General features: G+C 47.2%; 1 protein-coding gene across 3 annotated transcripts in view; it reads right to left on the bottom strand.

The window, feature by feature from the left end:
* Window positions 1-17,951, bottom strand: part of TSPAN2 (tetraspanin 2) — a 38,749-nt gene extending 20,798 nt beyond the window's left edge. For all 3 annotated transcript variants that reach the window (XM_068965964.1, XM_068965966.1, XM_068965965.1), the window contains exons 1-2: window positions 17,883-17,951; window positions 391-493 (exon numbers count right to left, since the gene is read on the bottom strand). In XM_068965964.1, the coding sequence (XP_068822065.1) occupies window positions 391-493; window positions 17,883-17,951 (172 nt within the window). The remainder of the gene's footprint in view (window positions 1-390; window positions 494-17,882) is intronic.
* Between the last annotated feature and the right edge of the window lie 3,142 nt (window positions 17,952-21,093).

The raw sequence follows: 21,093 nt of genomic DNA, 5'->3' as shown, positions 1-21,093 counted from the left end.
AACCAGAGCTTGATTGGGCAGGGCTCCCCTGTCACCCCAGGAATGAGCAAAGGACTGACTTTGCTGTGTGCCCACTTCACTCAGGGGGTGCAGTGGGGTTTTCCAGTTCTTTGGACGTGAATTGTGGTTACGTGCTGGGCTTCTTTCTTGAAGTGGCTGAAAGTACAACCGTTCAGTCCCACCTGGTCGTCCTTGGTTTTGGAAGCAGAGGGATGAGCCAGGTGTGGGGTAGCAGGGCCCCCTCCCCGCTGCCTGGCTTGGGTGGGCATCTGGGGCTCTGAATTTGCCTCCTTTATCTCCCTCCGTTCCCCTCCCATGGAAGTCTAGCTGCAGGCTGCCCTCTAAGCCTGAGCAGCCCCGTCTAGAGAAGGGGAGGCTGTGGTCACTCACCCATGTAGAAGTACTCTGGGGACTTGTCCTCCGAGGAGAAATCCTTCATGGAGCCTCCAAATCGAAACCATAGTCCAAAAGCAATGACAGCCGACCCTGCCAGCTGAAAGGTAAACAGCCTGTGTTTACAAGGGAGGGGAACATGTGTGTATGAGCTGGGAGACTGGGGGGCTGGCCCCTGAAAAACCAGCTGGACCCCTCTTCATGTTTCATACAGTGGAGGTGGAATGATCTGCTCAGAGTCCCCACCCCCACCCCAGGTCCCTGATGGGATCTTTAAGCTGGGCTCCCCTGATTCCAAGCTCAGAGTTTCTCCCATTCTGTCAGGCTGCCCTGCTATTATGGGGCTGGCACAGTCTAGCCCAGGTCGCCTCTCAAAAAGAGTTCCCACAACAGTCCCCCTGGAAGCTGTCTGCTCCTTGCCCTATTGCCCCCTGCTGGGTGCTCTGGACTTCCTCACCAGCACCAGAGGGGTCACCAAGGGCAAGATGAGCTCCCAGACCTCGGGGAAACCCACTTCTCTAAATAGGAAGAAAACACGCCAACCTCAGAACCCACCCGCACCTCCTGAGTGCGCAGTGCCCAGTTAGAAAGCCGCTTTAGAAGCGTCTAGAACCTGTCCTGCAACCCACCCACACCTCCTGAGTGTGCAGTGCCCAGTTAGAAAGCCGCTTTAGAAGCGTCTAGAACCTGTCCTGCCCCCCAGGCCACCGTGGTCACTGCACTACCCTGCCTGAGGATGGTTTTGCAGGAGGGAAACTGGCCGGGGTTTTTTTTTGTTTCTTTCTTTTTTTTTTTTATTTTTTGGTTGCTATTATGGGTTTCCATGGAAAGCAAGAAAGGAAAAAATAATTTTCTGAAAAAGCCTGCTGTGTGCTGTGTGGCTCATGGAGAGGCTGAGTGGCTGGCACAGGCGGTGGCTGGGCAGGCTGGCGGCTTCTAGACTCATTGCCTGCTTCTCTGCTGCCATGAGGGCTTCTGTGCGGCTCTGCACTGGCTCTGAACGCCTTCCCTACCACTGCAGGGCTGTCCCAGCAGGCTCCCGCCACGGCATCCTCTCTTTCCACAAACAACCATCTCGAATTTCGTTATATCAGTTCGACAGTTACTCACTGGCACCTTCTGGACTCAAAGCACCACAGGAAAGTGAGCAGAGATGTAAAAAGAGGCCCCTGGTTTGGCCAACCCATCCGGTTAGAGCTGGGCTGCCTAAGCCACCCCCAAACCACTAGTTCAGAGGCTGCCCCGGCCCCGGTAGGGAAGAGCAGACACGGAGGCTGGTGACAAGAAGACGGAAGCACGAAAGTCAGAGACGTAGAGGTTTAACAAGGAAAATGAAGTCAAAGTCGGGGTCAGAGCCCTGTTTATACAGGATCCTTCTGTGGGCTACCTGTGAAGGGCTAGGGCTCTCTGACTGCATTTACATGAAGACTTTATCTCTTTTCACCCTTTATTCCCCCAAGGCCCAGTCCCTTGGTGGCCAGCTTCTTCAGCAGGGCAGCATGATGTCTGCAGGAGGAACTGGAGGCACAGGATTCTACCAGCCGGACTCTCTGAAGTGGAACAACTAAAAGTTTCCAGTACTTAGAGGAAAGCACTAATTGGATAATGTGAGGGACAGCTAAAGGAACTGGGCTGCTCGACCAGCTTTAAGAGATTTTCGCAGTTTAAAAAACATTAGCAAGGCATGGAAAAATATTTAAAGAAGTACTGTTAAGAAAGAATTACATTAAGAATAAAATTACAGGTGACTTTTCTCTTTGCATGATCCTCTTGAAGTTTTGTGGGGGAAGCAGGTATATTATAAGCTTAAAAGCCTGATACGGTAGTTTATCTCATCAATCTAAAAAAAGTGGGGTGAATTTTCTTGGGCTGGGCTTTAGTTTGGGAGGAAACTGGCTTTGAAGGTCGTTACTGTTTCTCGTACAGGGAAGAGAGCAATGCCCTTTGGGATAGCCCTGTCCTCAGGGTGCTGCCTGGATGGCTGTGTCCAGTAGAACCACACAGGCAGCCCTGCCCGCCCCGGCCCTGCAGCCACTCGGTGGAAAGAGTTTCCAAACACAAAGCGAAAATCTATTGACAGAGGCATCAGGCCAAGGCTTGCAGCCCGAGCGGAGGAGGTGACTGGTCCCAGGGACACTGTACCACGAGGCCACATTTTTGGCATCTCTGTATACAGGCTCTAATTTATAGCCGTCTGGGATCATCCTCCCAGACGGAATACATTTGTCTGCTTCTGGCACAGACATGTCTGATGCATAATGGAAAATTAAAAGAGAGGTTGCAATTTAAAGCCCCAGGGCCAATGAGGAAAACAATCTGAGCGTGCTCATCCACGGCCCTCCAGCCCCAACCCCAAACCTAGGGTTTCCTCCTGGGTCCAGGAAACTGTGGGGGAGCTGGGTGTCATCACTGTGGAGGGAATCCTTCCAGCATGCCGCCAGGTTGGGAACACTGTGGGTGTGCACCAGGTCAAGCCCAAGGCTGCCCCAGATGACAGCCATGCCTGCTTTGGAAAGTGGTGTCAGCTGAGATGACATAGTCCTTTGGTCCTTTATAACTCACCATTCTTGCAAGACTCTTAAAATACTCTGTGTTCACTGGGCTTTGGTTGCTCTACCACACACCTGAAATTGCGTGAAAATATTTCCCATCAAGTCCAGTGTGCAGTCAGGGACAAAGTGAGCAAGTCTAGCGTCAGTAAGACCCATTGCTCTGCGCCCCCAAAACCTAGGAAAAGACGTCTCACTGGGTGAGCCTCCAGGCCTATACTTTAACCCTCCTAGACAAACCCGCCACCCCTCGCACAATGCCCCCATTCTCAGTCCATCCTTTGCATTCAGTCACAACACCACACCTCAGCCAATATGGGGACAAAGGCTGCCCGGCCATGCTGCTTTCCTTCTCATGCCGCTGCTGCCCTCATCTCCTTTCCGTTCTACATGTCTTTCAAAGGTAACTATGGTCCTGACGGGGTACTAGGCTAAGCATCAAAGAAGCAACAATAAAGAAGACAGTCTAGCTTCCAGGGGGTGCTGGTGGTAAAGAATCCGCCTGCCAGTGCAGGAGATGTGGGTCTGATCCCTGGGTCAGGAAGAAGATCCTTTTGGAGGAGGGCAACCCAATCCAGTATTCCTACCTGAAGAATCCCGTGGACAGAGGAGCCTGCAGGCCATGGTCCAAAGCGTCGCAAAGAGTCAGACATGACTGAAGTGACTTAACAAACATGCACAGTCTGACATGGAAGATAATCCCATAAGCTAATAAACGTCACAGGACGCAGGAAGTGTGCTCCATGGGACTGCATCACCACCCAGGGATTAGACCAAACTATGACGACTGGCGGTCAGCAGAAGACATTCCATTTTGACTTACATCTTGAAGCATGAGTTAGAGGAGCAGGGAGGGACTGCAGGCAGCGGGAACTGCATAGGTAAGGGCTGCGCTTCCTTACGTAGAACCCTGTGCTGGGGAGAGAGAAGCATCTGGGGGAATCAGAGTCTGGAGCTTGAAGCTGGATTTACAGCACGTGGCTCATGGCTTCTACTAAGCTCGCTACCATTGTGGAAAGCCCATGGCAGGCTCTTGAGGGGAGGAGGAGGTGGAAGCCTTCACTTTGATGGGGACGAGTGCTGTATGATGTCAGACACAGTGAGGAGCCACAGGTAATGACCTGAGTGGCTGAAGACCAGATGGGGGTTGCTACAGGATGGATGCAGCGATGCGCAAGGACCATGAAGGATCCACTCTATCAACCAGAGAACTCTGCTGACAGCTGCTCTGCATCCAGGACCAGAATCACTCCCCGTGCCTTTGGAACGATTGCCATTAGGAATATGTTTTTCCAGGAATGGACTTTTTCATACAACAGCATGAGTAGGGCTTTGATGTTAATCATTTAATAAGTATTTACTGAACATCTATTGTGAGCCAGGAGGCAAAGATTCACAGATAAGGAAGATCTAGTTCCTTCTCCAGAGGATCTCAGGGGCTTGTGAGAAGCTGATCCTGCCTCTATGGCCCAAGAAAGACTTAAAGCTGTGGGTAAGAATTCCATCAGAGAACCAGCCCCTGAGAAGACACCAGATGTCATCATTCTTTGTGTCACCATTTCTTTTCTGAGTACCAGTTGAGCATTATGCACTCAGAATGTTATGCAACAGGATTTTGAGGGCAAAACTGTGTGCACTATTTAAAAAGAGGACAGAAGTAAAATAGAGAAGATAGAAATGAAAGAAACAGACAATGACATACAAATCCTCACCATTAGATCGGGGATCACCCGGTACAATTACATTGTGCATTTTCACAGACAAGTTATTTCAGTAGCTAACTATATTCTGTAGAGTCTGCATGACAAAGTTGCAAACTGTAAGCATATATCTGTGGAGAAAGTGCATGTTTTAAAACTAAAGTAGCAGGGGATAGGACTACAGATTTGATTAGAAAACTTTTAACGCAAAGTGGATGGACAAAATGTTTTCTTTTAAGTAATGCCCGTCTGCCAGAAATAAGTCATTTAACATGAAGCAAAGCTTGTTAGTGGATTTCAACTGTATTGTACTGTATTTATTTCCACTTTCCTGTGATTGCTGATGAAAGGTTCTATCTTGAGGATATATATTTTTACTTCAGAAATTATTTTTCCATGAATCAAAAACATGGTTCTTAGGAAGGCACTAATTGAAGGGAAGGGCAGTGCTGAGACAGGAAAATGCAAATATTACTCCCCAGGCCTGGGTCCTGCATTTTGCTCAGCTCCCCACCCCACCCCCACCCCCACCTCCAGCAGAAGGTAGCCATGCTGACCACAAAGAGCAAATACATGCTATTCTGTTATCTGATGACTAAACTCTCCAGATAAAAAGCATCACTTAGGGGTGTTCTCAGACCGTTCATGTGCTTTTCCCTACATGGGTGTGTGTGCTTAGTCATTCAGTCGTGTCCAACTCTTTGTGACCCCATGGACTGTAGCCCCCCAGGCTCCTCTGTCCATGGGATTCTCCAGGCAAGAATACTGGAGTGGGTTGCCATGCCCTCCTCCAGGGGATTTTCCCAAACCAGGGATGGAACCCAGGTCTCCCACATTGCAGGCGGATTCTTTACTGTCTGAGCCACCAGGGAAGCCCAAGAACACTGGAGTGGTTATCCTATCCTCCTCCAGGACATCTTCCCGACCCAGGAATTGAACCAGGGTCTCCTGCCTTGTAGGCAGATTCTTTACCAGCTGAGCTACCAGGGAAGCCCCTAGATGGGAGACACAGTAAATTGTCCTCAGATGCTCTCTCTAGTCACACACAGTTCCTCCTCTCACCTGGGGACCTGCTGTTGCTATTTCCTTAGCTTAGAAAGCTCCCTCTTCACTCCACCTGGCTCACAGCTTTCAGCTTTGACGTCACTTCCTGTAGGAAGCTTACCCTGGCCTACATACGTGCCTTCCTTCATGTCTTATATAACCATTTCTGTTTAAATATTTTTGTAACTTAAAGAAAATTAAGGCCTGAGCTGTGTGAGGGCAAGCACAGAGTCTACACTGCTGTGTTCCAAGCTCCTAACCCTCTCCCTTGAACAATCAGTTCCGAACAGACAGCTGTTGAGTGAATGAATGGAGGGCCTTCTTCACAAAGGTGTCATTTAGGCTGTGCTATGGACTGAACTGTGTCTCCCCCGAATTCATACATCACTGAAGTCCTAACTGGCCCTCACTGTGATGGTGTTTGGAGGTGGGGCCTTTGGAAGGTGATAGGTTAGATGAGGTCACAAGATGGGGATTCCCTATAAGAGACATCAGAGCCTTCTCCTTGCCATGGAGGACGCAGGGAGAGGCAGCCGCCTGCAAGCCAGGAAGACAGCTTTCATCAGGAACTGAACTGGCAGATACCTTGAACTTGACTTTCCAGCCTCCAGAACTATGAGAAATAAATTCCTGTTGTTTAAGCCACTCAGTCTATAGTATTTTGTTTTCTTTATGGTGACCTGACCTAAGACAGGTTGATAGGAGCAACTGTGAACAACCTCCTTCACAGCCCTCCAAGGGAATACTTTCAAAGTACTAATTTTAAATTCATCTGCACCTAGGAAACACTGGGCAGACACCTCAGATGGCACTGTGTGAAGACACTGTTGAGTCTACTCAGCATAACACTTGCCCACAGAAAAATAATTAGAGCAGCTAGTATCAGTTCTTTGTTTTTCCAGCCTGTAAGGATGCGTGCCAAGCATCAGGCATAAACACAAAGAATAAATCTATATACACCTTTTACAGGCAGAACATATGAAGACTTAACATAATCATGGCAACACACATACACAGTGCCCTTAAGGGAAAGAATGAACAAAATGAATTCTGTATTTCTAGTTCTTCCAGGGTGAATGCCATTGTGTATATACATACCCAACTCACTGGCAATTTTCTTTTTTCTGGGATGACGTCACACAAAGTGGAAAATGACACTTCAACCCTAGAGATTTCATTAAAAGCTTTTAAGCTAATAATACTTGCTCTTGGAGGCAATTCTCAGCCCAGATGGAATCATGTAATGAACACTCATAATTCTTCATCTGATTGCAAGCCACATTAGGAAACCATAAGGGTAATGGAGTTTCATCCTTTTAGCAGGCAAAAGTCAGAAGCACATTTGCTCTAGAAGATGATACTAGTTTTCTCAAAGAGGAAAGCCAGCTCCCAAGATTTTCATCCTATTATGCAGTGAAAGCAAGGCAAGGATTCAGATGGCACTTTCTCAAAATGAAGGATTTTGTCAGAAGAAGTTCAAGAGCCGAATACTATATGACATCCAGGCGAAACCACCTCTGAGGAAGGTTGGTGTCCTTGCTTCCACATCAGGACCAGGTGAGGTGGACTTGGGATGCAGGACTGGCAGCAGACGAAGACATGGCTGTTAGCTTGGAAATGCATGGCTGTCAGTATGGAAATACACTGGGTAGATCCCAGTGTTTCTGATTTCCCACATGACTTTCCTTGTAACGATTTCATGAGAGCAAGCTCATGCTAAGAAATTCCTGAAAGACTTCCTTCAGGTAAGGATAGATTTTAAAATCAATGCTTAATTCTTGGTACCATGGAAGGGTGGCTGTCTGTGTTAATTACTCAGTTGTGTCTGACTGTTTGCGACCCCATGGACTGTAGCCTGCCAGGCCCCTCTGTCCATGGAATTCTCCAGGCAAGAATACTGGAGTGGGTTGTCATTCCCTTCTCCAGGGAATCTTTATGACCCAGGGATTGAACCTAGGTCTCCTGTGTAGCAGGCAGATTTTTTGCCATCTCGGCCACCAGGAAAGCCCAATGGAAGGATTCTGCCATCAAAACTGTGACAGATTGGGACATTATCTACCTATCTAGAAAGACAGTCAGGCGATATATTTGTGTTAAACCCACCTTCTTCTGTTTGTTTAGGTTGTTATAGGGTTAATTGGTATGGATCAACTGACATTGCTGAGGTGGGGGGGATGCTTTGCACAAAAGAACTGGGGAGACACTAAATTCAGCGGAGGAAGTTGAGCCAGGATGAAAAGCTTCCTCTGAATGATAAAGCAGGTAACTTACATACAGATAGGCAAAGTGTCTGTGTTTATTCAGTGGTCGTACATACTGCATTTTTCTAAAGAAGTACGGGGAAAAGGAGAAGAGAGACCGGTAAGAATTAGGAGACAGATGATGGTTATATGGTTTTCTTCACACATTAACAAATGCCGCAGACTACTGGCTAATGATTCCAATGAGCAGATGGCTTTATCAAATGAAAATCAAGTACAACTAAAGTAAAACCCAACCTACCAAGCTACCAAACTGATTTAAACCCAATGTCCATCTCACGTGACCTAGCGGACCAGCTCCAGGAAGACCAAAGTGGTCTTTTTGATGTTGTCTGAACATCCTCCTAGCAGCATCTAGCTGGCTTCTTCGCAGGCTTGCCTCTGAGTAAACATATGACATCTCATCTACATGGAACTTTACACTAGCAAATTGAATATTTGCTTAATAATATTCCACAAATGGAATATTAAACAATACTTATTTTATGGCCTAATATTTTACAAGGTAGTCTGAGAGAACTCTCTTGAGCAGATAGACAGGTTTCTTGAATATCAACCAATAATAACAATCTTTGCCCAGTTTTAGTTGTTACAGAAAGACAATGGGAGGGGAGAAAAAATGTTTCAGGTAAAACTCACATTAGATTGGAACAAGACAAAACACTTTTTTAGTTAAAAAGTTAGCTTGAATGGAACCCAGTAGGAATCAAGAGTCTTGTATTCTAGAGAGACTTTTCTTAACAGCTATTTAACCAGAAAGTATTTGTGGTCAGGAAGGCAGACAGCACGAGGCCATTACAGGGGGCTAGACAGATACAGCTAGGGCAAGGAGAGACCACATGGGCTTCCTGGAGGAGTGGCAGCAGCTTCCAGGCCCTGTCCCTGCCCCACTGGGGGGCTCTGTTGTCTCTCCCCGTTCCCTTGGCCTAGTTTATGAGCTGACGCTTTCCCAATCACAATTACAATGGAGAGGACAGGGCTTGGCACACACTTTGGAACATTCGTCAACTGCTCTTGTAGAAGACTTCACCTCTTCTGAGCTTTCAGACTGAATAATGATGCACTTGGACAGGTTAGTAATAAAAACATCCACTTGTACATGCTGGGTTGTCGAGGAGCTGCAGCAGATAAAAATGGGGGTTCTAGGCATCCTGGGTTTGAATCAAGCTCTGTCACTTACTAGTCCTGTGACCTCAGGCAAGTCTCTTAGCCTCTCTAATCCTCAGCTTCCTCAGCTGCAAAGTGGAGGTAATAATAGTGCCTCCCTGAGAGAATTAAATGACTTCATCTTACACACTTAGAACAGTGAGTGCCCAGCACTTATGATTATTATGGAGGAAGACAGACTAATGTTACATTCAAACTGAAAACTTAATCCTACTCAAGATAGGAAATACTGTGGCCATGATTCTAATGACTTAGACCTCTGCTGTCTTCTACTAATTTTTACTTTAGCTCTCTCTGTAACGGAGAAGGCAATGGCAACCACTCCAGTACTCTTGCCTGGAAAACCCCATGGACGGAGGAGCCTGGTAGGCTGCAGTCCAAGGGGTCGCCAGGAGTCAGATAGGACTGAGCGACTTCATTTTCGCTTTTCACTTTTATGCACTGGAGAAGGAAATGGCAACCCACTCCAATGTTCTTGCCTGGAGAATCCCAGGGATGGGGGAGCCTGATGGGCTGCCGTCTATGGGGTCGCACAGAGTCGGACACGACTGAAGCGACAGCAGCAGCAGCAGCTCTCTGTAACAGCTGGGAGTTTTCTAAGTATGTCAGGGCCCCTTTCCAGAAGCTATGTTCCCTCTCTCTCTTTAGTTTAGTTAAGATCCAATAGAGAAAAGCAGGAGAAGATGACTTATGAGAGAAAGAATAAATTAGGCTCCTGCTGCTGCTGCTGCTAAGTCACTTCAGTCGTGTCCGACTCTGTGCAACCCCAGCGACGGCAGCCCACCAGGCTCCCCCATCCCTGGGATTCTCCAGGCAAGAACACTGGAGCGGGTTGCCATTTCCTTCTCCAATGCAGGAAAGTAAAAGTGAAGTCGCTCAGTCGTGTCCAACTCTTAGCCACCCCATGGACTGCAGCCTACCAGGCTCCTCCGTCCATGGGGTTTTCCAGGCAAGAGTACTGAAGTGGGTTGCCGTTGCCTTCTCCAAAATTAGGCTAGAGCTATCCGATAGAACTTTCTCCAATGATGTAAATATAAATGTTCTGCTGTCCAATACTGCAGCCGTTGGTGACCCATTGTCACTGAGCACTTGAGATGTGGCTAGTGTGACTGAGAAGCTGAATATTAAATTCCTTTTAATACTGGTTAATTTAAATGTGAAAAGCCACATGTGGTTAGTAGCACAGCCACCATATTGGAGAGTGCAGAACTAACATGCTCATCCCAGCTTCAAACTTCTCTCCTTGTCAGTCTTTAGACTTGGAGTGGTTAAGAGGGTAGAAAGCACACACAGAAAGCCAGCTCTGCCACTGGGCAGCTCTGAGGCCCTGAAAAGGCTCTGAACTCTCTGTGCCTGTTCCCGCATATGTAAACTAGGGGTGACAATAGCTGCTATTTTAGAAGGTCATTGTGAGGATTAAATAAGTTAACATAGAAAATATGCATGGGAAAGCAGATATCACATAGCTTCCATTTATATTTTGTTCAGTTGCTCAGTTGTGTCCAGCTCTTTGCAACCCCATGGCCTGCAGCACGCCAGGCTTCCCTATCATTTATGTAATGTTTCATATTCTTCAAGTTTTTGCTTACTGAAATTAATTTTAAACACCGTCTCTTAAACCCCAATATATACCCTTTATCAATTCCCATCTCGCTTTTCCTCTGCCTTAAGCCGAGTATTCTCATACTTAGTTAACTTAAGTATTCTCAACTTCTCCCTCTTTCTCCCATATGCCAGAGTGTTTCATGCATCTTTTTTGTACCTGCATTTCTGGAATGCATCAAGACAATCAAACACTGGATATAATCTCGCTGGTCATAGACTTCACATTTTCCACGTCTGCAGCATTTATCATACCCGACATTCCACGTGCCTTCGTAAGTATGCATGGTGAAAACAGCACAGTGTTTAAAATCAGAAGACCTGAGTGTGAATCTTGGTTTTGTTCCTCTTTAACTCTTTGATCCTAGACACACCATCTACTGTACCTGCCTTCCAGCTTCCACATCTGTAAAACGGGGGTTACATTATTTCATGGGACTGTTGTGATTCACAATCAAGTGGGATCATGTGTGTGAGAACATTTTGTAAGCCAAGGCATCATGTGAACGTTATTTTTGCCCATAAAAAATTCAAACAGGATTAAAAAAAAAGCAAGCCAAGGTAACCCCTATTCATATCTGTATGATGCTCTCAACCCATCTGGTCATCCACCCACTTCTTTCTCAGTTCCTTCTCCTTAATTCCCTAGCAAGAATGACATGATGGTTAGTGTAGTGTCACTCGCTTTAGGAGAGCAGACTTGTGCTATAAACTGTCAGTGGTAACGTAGGGGTTAGAAGTTATGTTCCTTTTTGTCACGCATGACTGGAGACTCAAAGATACTGCATTTTCTGAGATAACACAGTGAAATGCCACGGACAATGGACAGATGACCTCCTGGTAACTGTAGAAACCATCAACCCTCAATGTAAAAGAAAAATCTTAAAAGAATAATGGTAAAGAGGTAACTGGAAAAAGAACTGCCACAAGGAAGCCAGATAAGCAGGCCAAAAGGGAGGACACTCCCTGCCCCATTCAGAAATGAGAGCCACAGGGGCACTTTGATCTCTTAGGGCCACATCTAAACCAGTTCTCAAAATGTGTTTCCTGGACCAGCAGTAGCAGCAACATCTGGGGGCTTCTTAGAAATGCAGACCTACTGAATCAGAATATTTGTTTGAACAAGATTCCCTGGTGATCTGTATGCACCTTAAAGTGTGAGAGGCACTAATCATGGGGTTTTCCTATTTCCACCCAGTGGGCTCCGCTTGGTTGCACAGAAGCATGACAGGGAACAAACAGCCGCCCAGCTGGTGTGTATTAACCAGAGCCATGTCAGTGACTGCAGAAGCTCCTCTAGGTGCTGAGGGAGGAGGAGGAGACCAGCACAGAGCTCTCATGCCCCCGAGGAGCAGACATTAGAGAGATAATAAACTACACGCAAAGGCACAAGGGAGTGTGGTTCATTATCTTAGTAATAAAACAGATAACTAATGAGAACCTGCTGTCCAGCACAGGGAACTCTAGTCAGTGTTCTGTGGGGACCTAAATGGGAAGGAAATCCAAAAAAGAGGTGATAAGTGTATATGTACAGCTGATTCACTTTGCTGTACAGAAGAAACTAACACAACATTGTCAAGCAACTATGCTCCAATAAAAAGTTAATTTAAAAAAAGGGCTCAATGAAGCACCAAATAAAGGCCTCTTGAGTGTCTCAAGATCAAGGACTGTATTAATCATTTCTGAATGCTCAGGACTTGGCAGGGTGCTGGGCACATGCTAGGTGGTCAGCACATATTTGCTGAGTGACTAATTGCAGGGAAAGAATCTCTCCTTTTGACTCCAGGCCTTCAATAAGCTACAAGACTCTTGCCACTTTGCTTGATTGGTTGGACTTAGGACACTTGTTTCTCACTTTTCCTTACTTTCAGGGATCTCTTAGATTCTGGATTCCACTTTTCTGCTTCTCTTCTAGTGTTTAAATAGGATTACCACGAGTATCTTGTGTTAGTTAGTGTTTACAACGCACATGTACCATGCTTAATACTTCACATTTATTTACTCTTTTATCTGCACCAAAATCATAGATTGATGTTGGTACTTGATTAAGTCCATTATATAGATAAGAAAAGCCTCAAGGAGGTTAAACAGCTTACTCATTAAGCTTCCCTAGTTAGTAAATACTATGGCCAGGAATAACCTCAATGAGATGCAAGTATTCACTTTCCAGGTTTCAAATCCGTGGATGTGAACTGCCATGCTGCCTAGACCTGGCTGAGGTCTATAAGACTACTGGGATGGTAGCTCTTGCTTCTGCAGGCTGGCCCCTATTATAAGCTCCTTGCCTCTCCCAGCAACACTGGGCGCCCCCTGTCATCCACAACAGGGGAGGCTGGCAGCTGGCACTGTCTTCCACCTTGACAGAAATCCAAAGTGGAGACCAGGACCTCCCTAGTGGCACAGTGGATAAGAATCTGTCTGCCAATGCAGGGGACACAGGTTTGATCCCTGGTTTGGGAAGATTCCACGTGCAGGGCAACTAAGGCTGTGTGCTGCACCTACCGAAGCCCAAGTGCCCTGAGCCTGTGCTCTCCAAGAAGAGAAGCCGCCACAGTGAGAAGCCTGTGCACTGCAGCTGAAGAGTAGCCCCTGCTCACCACCACCAGAGAAAAGTCCACACAAGGCAATGAAGACCCAACACAGCCAAAAAAAAATTACGAAAACATTAAAGATTAAAAAAGCAGAGACCATCTAACAGGGCTGAGGAAATTCCTAATCGCCTTCTAGGGTGGTCTAACTTTGGGGTGGACCCCAGAGAATACTTTCTTCAGGTATTTTTTTAAAAAACAGTTTTTCTGATAGATGGTACTTCTGAAGTTACTATTTGAGATAAGTTTGGGAAAGAGGAGGAGGCAACCTCTGTGAGCTTTGGTGGAGTCAAACATCTTTGACTCTCAAGCCCACAAGACACAGCCCTTCTTAAAAGGACCCGTTAGACATCACCAAGTGAAACCCCAAAGCTGCATTAACAACAGTGAGAAGGAAAGGAGAGCAACTTCAAACAAGCCATATATGGCATCGGACTTTCGACAATGAGCGGTCTTGCTTCCTGTTGGTCGGCAACCCTGAGCAGCTCACACAGCACAATGATAGGAAAATGCTGAACACACAACAAACCAAGGAATAAACAGCGCCCAGGTTTTTTTTCTTTAAACCAACACAAGTGGCTTGTTGGATTGTGGTGTTTTATTTATATTGCTATGCAACAGAGGGGAAAAAATAAAGGTGATTTCGGTGAAATGCATGGAACTATGCCATGCTATCTGATTGCAGTGGCCGAATTTAGACACGACAGATGTTGGGAGGGGTTACGTGTTAGACATCAACCGTGATAACAAATTAAATTAGTGGGGCTCGGGGCTAGGCTTTACTTTTGTTTTATTAAAAATCAAGGGTGAACAGAGTCAGCAGCCCTTGGCCAGGCTCTGGTGGGATCTAGTTGAACGTTTATAAAATCAGGAGTACGACCTAGGGAGACTTTAGCCAAGCAGCGCGAAGGAGGTTGCAAATCCATTTGTCAAATTGCAGATCACAGAATATACCCCACCCCCGCGTGCCTCTGCGCCTACCTTCTGGTGAGTTCCTGACAGGAAAGGAAGTGCTGTCACCCAGGGGGGACCTCAGACGGGCAGACACATGAGCATCTAAGAGTGTGTGTAAATATTACGCTTGAAGTCCTGGCAAACGCCTGTCCTTCCAGGAAAATTCTCCCCTGCTCTCTCCCCCTTCCCCAAACTTCCCACAAATTCTCCAGCCAGGAAAAAACAACATAAGAAGCTAGGGTGGGGCTTTTCTGCAGTCAGGTTCCCTTGGTTACAGTGAAGGTAGATACTTAGATTATGTATCCCAAATCATCGCTTTCCTCTAAATCATTAGGCACTTGTTTCAAGTCCCCCCATTCCCTTCAGATGTACAGGTATAGACATGGGAGAGCCGCCTGTCCCTGGTCCCCATTCCTCGTGGAACTGAGAGTGAGCAAGGCCCTGCTTCCCTTCCTGAGCCCAATCTGTGCAAAGAATCCATCGACAAGTAATAAGTAGAAAGAGTCCTCCAGATAAAGTCGACAATTGATTATCTGTGCAAATAGCGAAGGCCATGTATGTCAAGTTCTCTAGATTCATTAATTCTTTCTACGGGTGCATTCTGTGTGCTGAGTACTATTAGGCACTAGAGATATATTGTGAACAAGGCAGACAAAAATTTCCTGCTCTCAGAATATTCTAAGTTCTAGTGGGGAAAATCCACAAGTACAAACTGAGAAGCTAATGCGTAAATGAAGACAAGCTGCAAGTTCCTTGGCAGCAAGCATACCGACTTTTCTCAGATATTAAGGGACTCTGGGGAAAGAGGGCTAAGTTTCATTAATGCTTTCTGTGTGCCAGGCACTTAATAATAATTTTTAAAAATTGAGCACTTACTGTATACTGGGCTCATGGGAAGGCGAAATCAAATACTTTATGTCTTTCCTTTTAATCCTCACAACAACTCTTACCCAATTGTTCAGCTGAGAAAACAAGGCTAGAAATAAGAATAACTTGCTCAAGCACACTCTGCTTGGGGTCTCTGCGCTTGAACCTGAGGCCTTTGTCAGATGGCACTCTCACGCTTGCTGTTCTTCTGCTGGGAATGGTGGTGGTGTATCACCCCTTCACCCTCGTCCACCTCCAGTCTGCCAATCCTTCTAAATTCAGTTTAAACATCACCTTCTTCATGAGAACTGTTTCACCTCATCACTAATGCTATGGACTTTTTAAAAAATTGCTTACTTATTTATTTATGGTGTGTGTTTCTATTTATTTATTTGACTGTGTGGCATGTGGGATCTTAGTTCCCTGACCAGGGATCAAATCCGTGTCCTGCAAGTCCCTGCATTGGAAGCATGGAGTCTTAACCACTGGACCACCAGAGAAGGCCCTCCTGTGAACTCCTTAATTAGAGAAGATATAATAAAGGCCATGCCTAACCCTAGTGGCTAACACATGGTAGGCACTCAAGCATTGCTTGTTCCTACCTCCCTTCCTTCCTGTGTCAGAGGTGTGAAATTTGTCACTTGATTACACACTGTTGTGTTTCTTGTTGCTCTATATGCCTTGGTCATTTCCTCAACTAGATTAGCAGCTCAGGGAACAGTATTTTCATTTACAAATATATATGTGTGATTGTGTGTGCATATGGCTCTTTATATTTACATATACACTGTTTTTCTAAGCCTCATGTAATGATGGTTTAACAGAACGGTTCTCAAACTTGAACATGCATCAGCATTTCCTGGACTTGTTTAAAAAGATTCTTGGGTCTCTCCTCTAGAATTTCTGATTCAGCAGGACTGTGATGGAACTTAGAATGTGCCTCTCTGACAACTTTCCCGGAGGTGCTCTGGCTCAGGACTCACTTTGAGAACAGCTGGTTAACTAACTACATGTACCACAGTGCTCAGAAGCATGAAGGCTGAGTTGGAGGCCCACCTCTGCCTCTTATTAGCTGTGTGACCTTGGGAAAGTGGACCTATTTGTGCCTCTGTTTTTCCTTATTTGTATAAATGGGGATAATAATAGTATGCATATCCAGAGTGTTGTGAGGATTAAGTTAATAATGAATGCAATGTGCTTAGCACTGTCCCTGACACAATGAAAATGCTCAATAAATGTTGCCTATTATCCCTGGAAAGGCTGGCATGACATTAAGCGCTAAATAAGCTGAACCCAGTCTAAGAATTCCTTCTCAGACTTAGATAAGACCTCTTTCAAGCAGTCAGAGCGTCACTGATGCATAACACTGATAATTAACAGCTTTGAAATTAAGCCAGACTATTACAAAGCACAACATAAAAGGCCTTTAGGAATGCCCCTCCCCACTCTATGCTGGAAGCAAATGACCAAGTGTACAAAAGCCATGTGTATTTTTAAAACTCAGGACTGTCTACGGGGTACCTGCTTCACACCTTACCCTACTGAAGGATGCTGAGGATGGCAACTTGGCCTCTGAGAGCTTGGAACTGCTGGAGTCACCCAGGCCTCTGGGCTAATGGGTTGGCAGACACCAGTGGAGACCATCCTTCAGTAATTAGTCGGTGTCACGGATGAAAAGCTCCCCAGGGTAGTCAGGACAGCCACCAACCTCCTCTATCCTTGAAAGCCCTCAGCCCCCTGCTGCTCCCTCCCAGCTCTAAGAACTTCTTCACCCAAAGCAGGATCTGTATTTTCCTTCAGGGTCTATCTGAGCAGTTAGTGGCTGGCAGTCCCTGGAGGAAGCCCAAGAAGGAATGTGCACAAGAGACAATTCTCAGACCTTGTCTCCCAGTCCTTCAGGGCCTCAGACAGAATATCTAGGAATTCAGGGACGGTCTAGCCTTAATTTTGTTCCAGTTAATATGGGGGACAAGGGTTGTGGCCCTATCTGTCGGTGAACCACTAATCCCTGGAATGTTGTTCATTCAATGCAAAGTTGAATGAGATCATCTCTGGGAGCAGTAGTATTTTGCAGAGCCTGCTGGCAGGGCGTTGTGGGGTGGTGCTGCCGCCCCTTGGAAGCCCCTCCCTTCCTCCCATTCCCTGACAGAAGAACACAACCCCTTCCTTCCATCCCAGCGGTACCCTCCCCTAATATTCAGAACAAGGATGACCCCGCCAATATCACTTCCACTGCTACCCCCGATTTCCCACATAAGCCCACCACAGCCAGGTGCTGTCTTCACACACTCTGGATAGGGCACCACCTCTGGCAGTCCCAGCGCCCTGGCCGGGGCTCCAGCGGAAAGGCAGAGCGAGAAGGGGGTGTGTGCACTGGGGGTGGGGGTGGGGGTGGTGGTGCGGGGTGAGGGAGAGAATCTGGAGGTAAGGAGAGGCTGGTGTCCCCGCATCTGGTGTCATCAGGCTCCAGATGAAAAGCAAGGCAGAGAGGTTCAACGGGAAGAGCCACACGCACGGGGTCTCCCCGCTTCTCACCATTTTTCGTTGCTCGATCTCTCTCTTGGTTCTCTCCCCTTCCATCCCTCTCTCCCTCCCCACACCCCCTTTTATCTACCTTTTCCTCACCTCCGCATTTTTGAACACCCAGCCTTCAGGAGCCGGGATCGGACGCTGCAGCGGTCAGCTCCCTGGGGACCCCAGCCCTGCGTCCCCGCCCGGCCCCCTCCCCTGCCCGGCCCTCTCCGCTCCGGGTCTCACCCAGAAGAGCAGGTTGAAGCCGAGCAGCAGGTACTTGATGCACCGCAGGCCCCCGCGAAAGCGCCCCATGCTGCGGCCCCGGCGGCGGGATCCTGAGTCCCCAGGCCCGGACTCGGAGCGCCGGGAGCCGGCGGGGAGGGGGCGGAGCGCGATGGGCCGTGGGCGGGGCCTGCGGCGGGCGGGGCCGGCGGCGGGCGGGGCGGGAGCCCGCACCGGGTGAAAGAGGGTCAGGGAGGACCCGAAGTCCCGAGGCGGGAGATGGGTGGGGGCGCCGGGGGCCGGAGGTCGAAAGGCCAGAAGGAGCGGATACCCGGCTCTCCCCCGGAAAGAGGGAAGGCTGCCTCCTTCTCTCCCCAGGCCGGGGGACGTGCCCCGCAGGCGCCCGGCTCGCGGTGATTATCGGAGCATCTGCGAGAAAGGAGCGTCCACTGGGAACCCGAGACCCATTTAATCAGCGCTCTGTGCAGACTCATTTGAGGCCTGCGGTGATGGTTGAGAATAAGGACACGGCCCTGGTGGCTATGGAAACCTGGGAAGGTGGCCTCGGGTAGAAGAGATAAGTAGGACCCAAGGCTGCCCAGAAGCTATCAGTACCCATCGCGGGACAACCCGGCCCGGGGCACCCGAGTCCCCAGTTGTGGTTTCCCAGCGCCTTGCCAGCGCACAGGCCGCGCGGAAGCAGATTCTAGGGGACCCTCCCTCGGCTCCTCCTGCGCTTCTCCAGAACTCTTACCTTAATAGGCAAGAACTGGGAGAAGGCGCGGGATGCGGCTTTCCTGTGCCCTGAAGGCTGTTCCCCGCGCTGCACGCCCTGGCCTGCGGAGGAGAGTCAGACAACCCGGATCCTGATGGATTCGACAATGGAAACCCTTGGAAAGGAATACAAAACCTCAGGGATTATTGTGATGTGGTGATGGGAGAAAAGCGGGAGCAGGTTTTGTTTTGCTTTGTTTTATTAATATAAAACCGCTGGTTGGGAAACCAGGCTCCCACTCCCATTGACTAAGTGTCTGCAATATGTGGTGCCAGACAGTACGGCGGGGGCGACAAGAAAGTGTGAAATCTAGGGAGCCTATGCATTAATTCAGTAAAACGTCAAGTGCCTCTTATAGACCAGGCATAGTAGCGAGCCTCAGGGACTCGACAGTGAGAAGACAGTCAGGCCTGGCGCAGTGACTCTGGTGGTAGAGACAGATCTGTGAACAAATAGTTACCGCAAGACGAGGGCAAGGCTCTGGTAGGCACCTCCTGGCCTCCTGGCATCGGGCAGGGAAGGCATTGCTGGGGAGAGTGGGCCTGAGCAAATCCTGAGTGAGTCTGAATAGAGAGGAAGAGCAGATGGGGCAGCTTGGGCAGAAGTGCAGGCTGGAGAGGCAAGGGCCTTCTGTAGGGACTGTGAGAAGTGAGGGAACCCAAATGGAGCAGGGGTTGGGGGTAAGAGGGGATGATGCTAGGGTGCAGCTTTCAGCCAGTTCACCAAAGTGCGGAACTATGCTGGAGTCTCCATTTCCTCATCTGCAACATGGAGATGATAGTACATACCTCATAGAGTTGTGAAGATTAATAAGTTAATATTTGTGAAGTGCCTAGAACAATGCATGGCACAGAGTAAGAACTGTAAGGGTTAGCTTTTACTGTGTTTAGTTTCCCAGTCAGTTTCTATCATGTTGCCATCTTTGCCTACCTCTGTGTCTTTGGACATTTGTTTGAATATCTCATGCACTTTACTTACGAAAATGAATAGAAGACAGAAAAATGAGTGTGCAGATTCGAGTAATAAGTGTAAGCCCCAAATAGTGAAATAGTTTTTAGGTATGCAGAAAGAGGCACCTCTCTAGCTTCAGTCAGACAACTTGACATTTCTGATCTATTAAAAAAGAAAAAAACTAAATTAAAAAATAATGTCTAGTACATAGTAGACATTCAATAAGTCTCTGAAGTAAATGAAAAACAATGATATCATACTTTAAATATATTGTTGAATATTATGTCTCTAAGTAAGACAAACTACATTTAGAGACTATTCTAGGCTCTTTAGAAAAGAATCTCTATTATAAATCTATTGTTCTTTCGTATTACAATTTTAGTACACATGTATTAGAGACAGATCATTGCCTACTAACATAATGGATATAGATTTTGATTGTAGACTTCCCCAGTCACTCCCTCCAACAAAGCTGCGTCTTAGGGGAGCTGACACTTTACAGGACTAGGGCATTCTAACTGATAACACACGTTCAAGAGTAGATTATTATGTGAAAGTAGGGAAACTCCATTAAATAAGGACGTTAGCCTTTAGACATTATGCAAAGCTAGAGACAGAAACTAAGCAAGGGTAAGATGGTTAGATTTCTATTTTTGGGACTGTGTGGAGAATGCTTTGATGTGAAGACTTGAAGCTAATTAAGAGACTATTACAGCAATGCAGGGATTCCCTGGTGGCTCAGTAGTAAAGAATCTGCCTGCAATAGAGGAGACAGGGTTCAATCCCTGGATCAAGAAGATCCCCTAGAGAAGGAAATGGCAACTTGCTCCAGTATTCTTCCCTGGGAAATCCCATGGACAGAGGAGCCTAGCGGGCTACAGTCCATGGGGTCGCTAGAGTCGGACATGACTTAGCAACTAAACCACCACCCATAGCAATTCAGATAAGAAATGAGAACCTGAACCAAGACAGGGATAGTGGGTTTAGGAAAGAGGCTCAGATTTGAGAGATATTTAGACTTGATGAAAGATCAAGACAGTTTGGATATGAGGGGTAGAGGGGAAAAAGAAGAAGGGATGGCTGATGGATTTCTTACTTAGGTAAGTAACTAGACAGATCACGGAATCATTAACAGAGACAGCACTTTTAGAAGGTGGAGCAGGTTTGGGGGAGAATGTTACAGATACTGTAGGTGGACTCACCTGGCACCCAATCCTACATCCAATTTAGAGGATAGGAATGCTAAGAACTTGCTTCCTGGTATACTTTCCAGCTAGGCATGGTCATATAACATATTTCTGATTAATGGAATTTATATGAAAGTCTGTTGGAAGGTTTCTGGAAAATCTGAAATTGTCTTGAAAAAAAGGCTCAGCTATCCCTGGCATTGCTCCCTTCCCTTTTTTCCTGTCTTGAACTAAGACATGATGCCTAGAGCTGTAGAACATTTTGTGACTGTGAGGAAAGGCCAAGAGATTGCAGACTTGCCAGCCAGGAGATCACTGA

Source organism: Capricornis sumatraensis, chromosome 2 (genome assembly GCF_032405125.1).
Source record: "Capricornis sumatraensis isolate serow.1 chromosome 2, serow.2, whole genome shotgun sequence".
NCBI classification, from domain to species: domain Eukaryota; kingdom Metazoa; phylum Chordata; class Mammalia; order Artiodactyla; family Bovidae; genus Capricornis; species Capricornis sumatraensis.
This window is presented reverse-complemented; position numbering and strand designations above follow the sequence as displayed.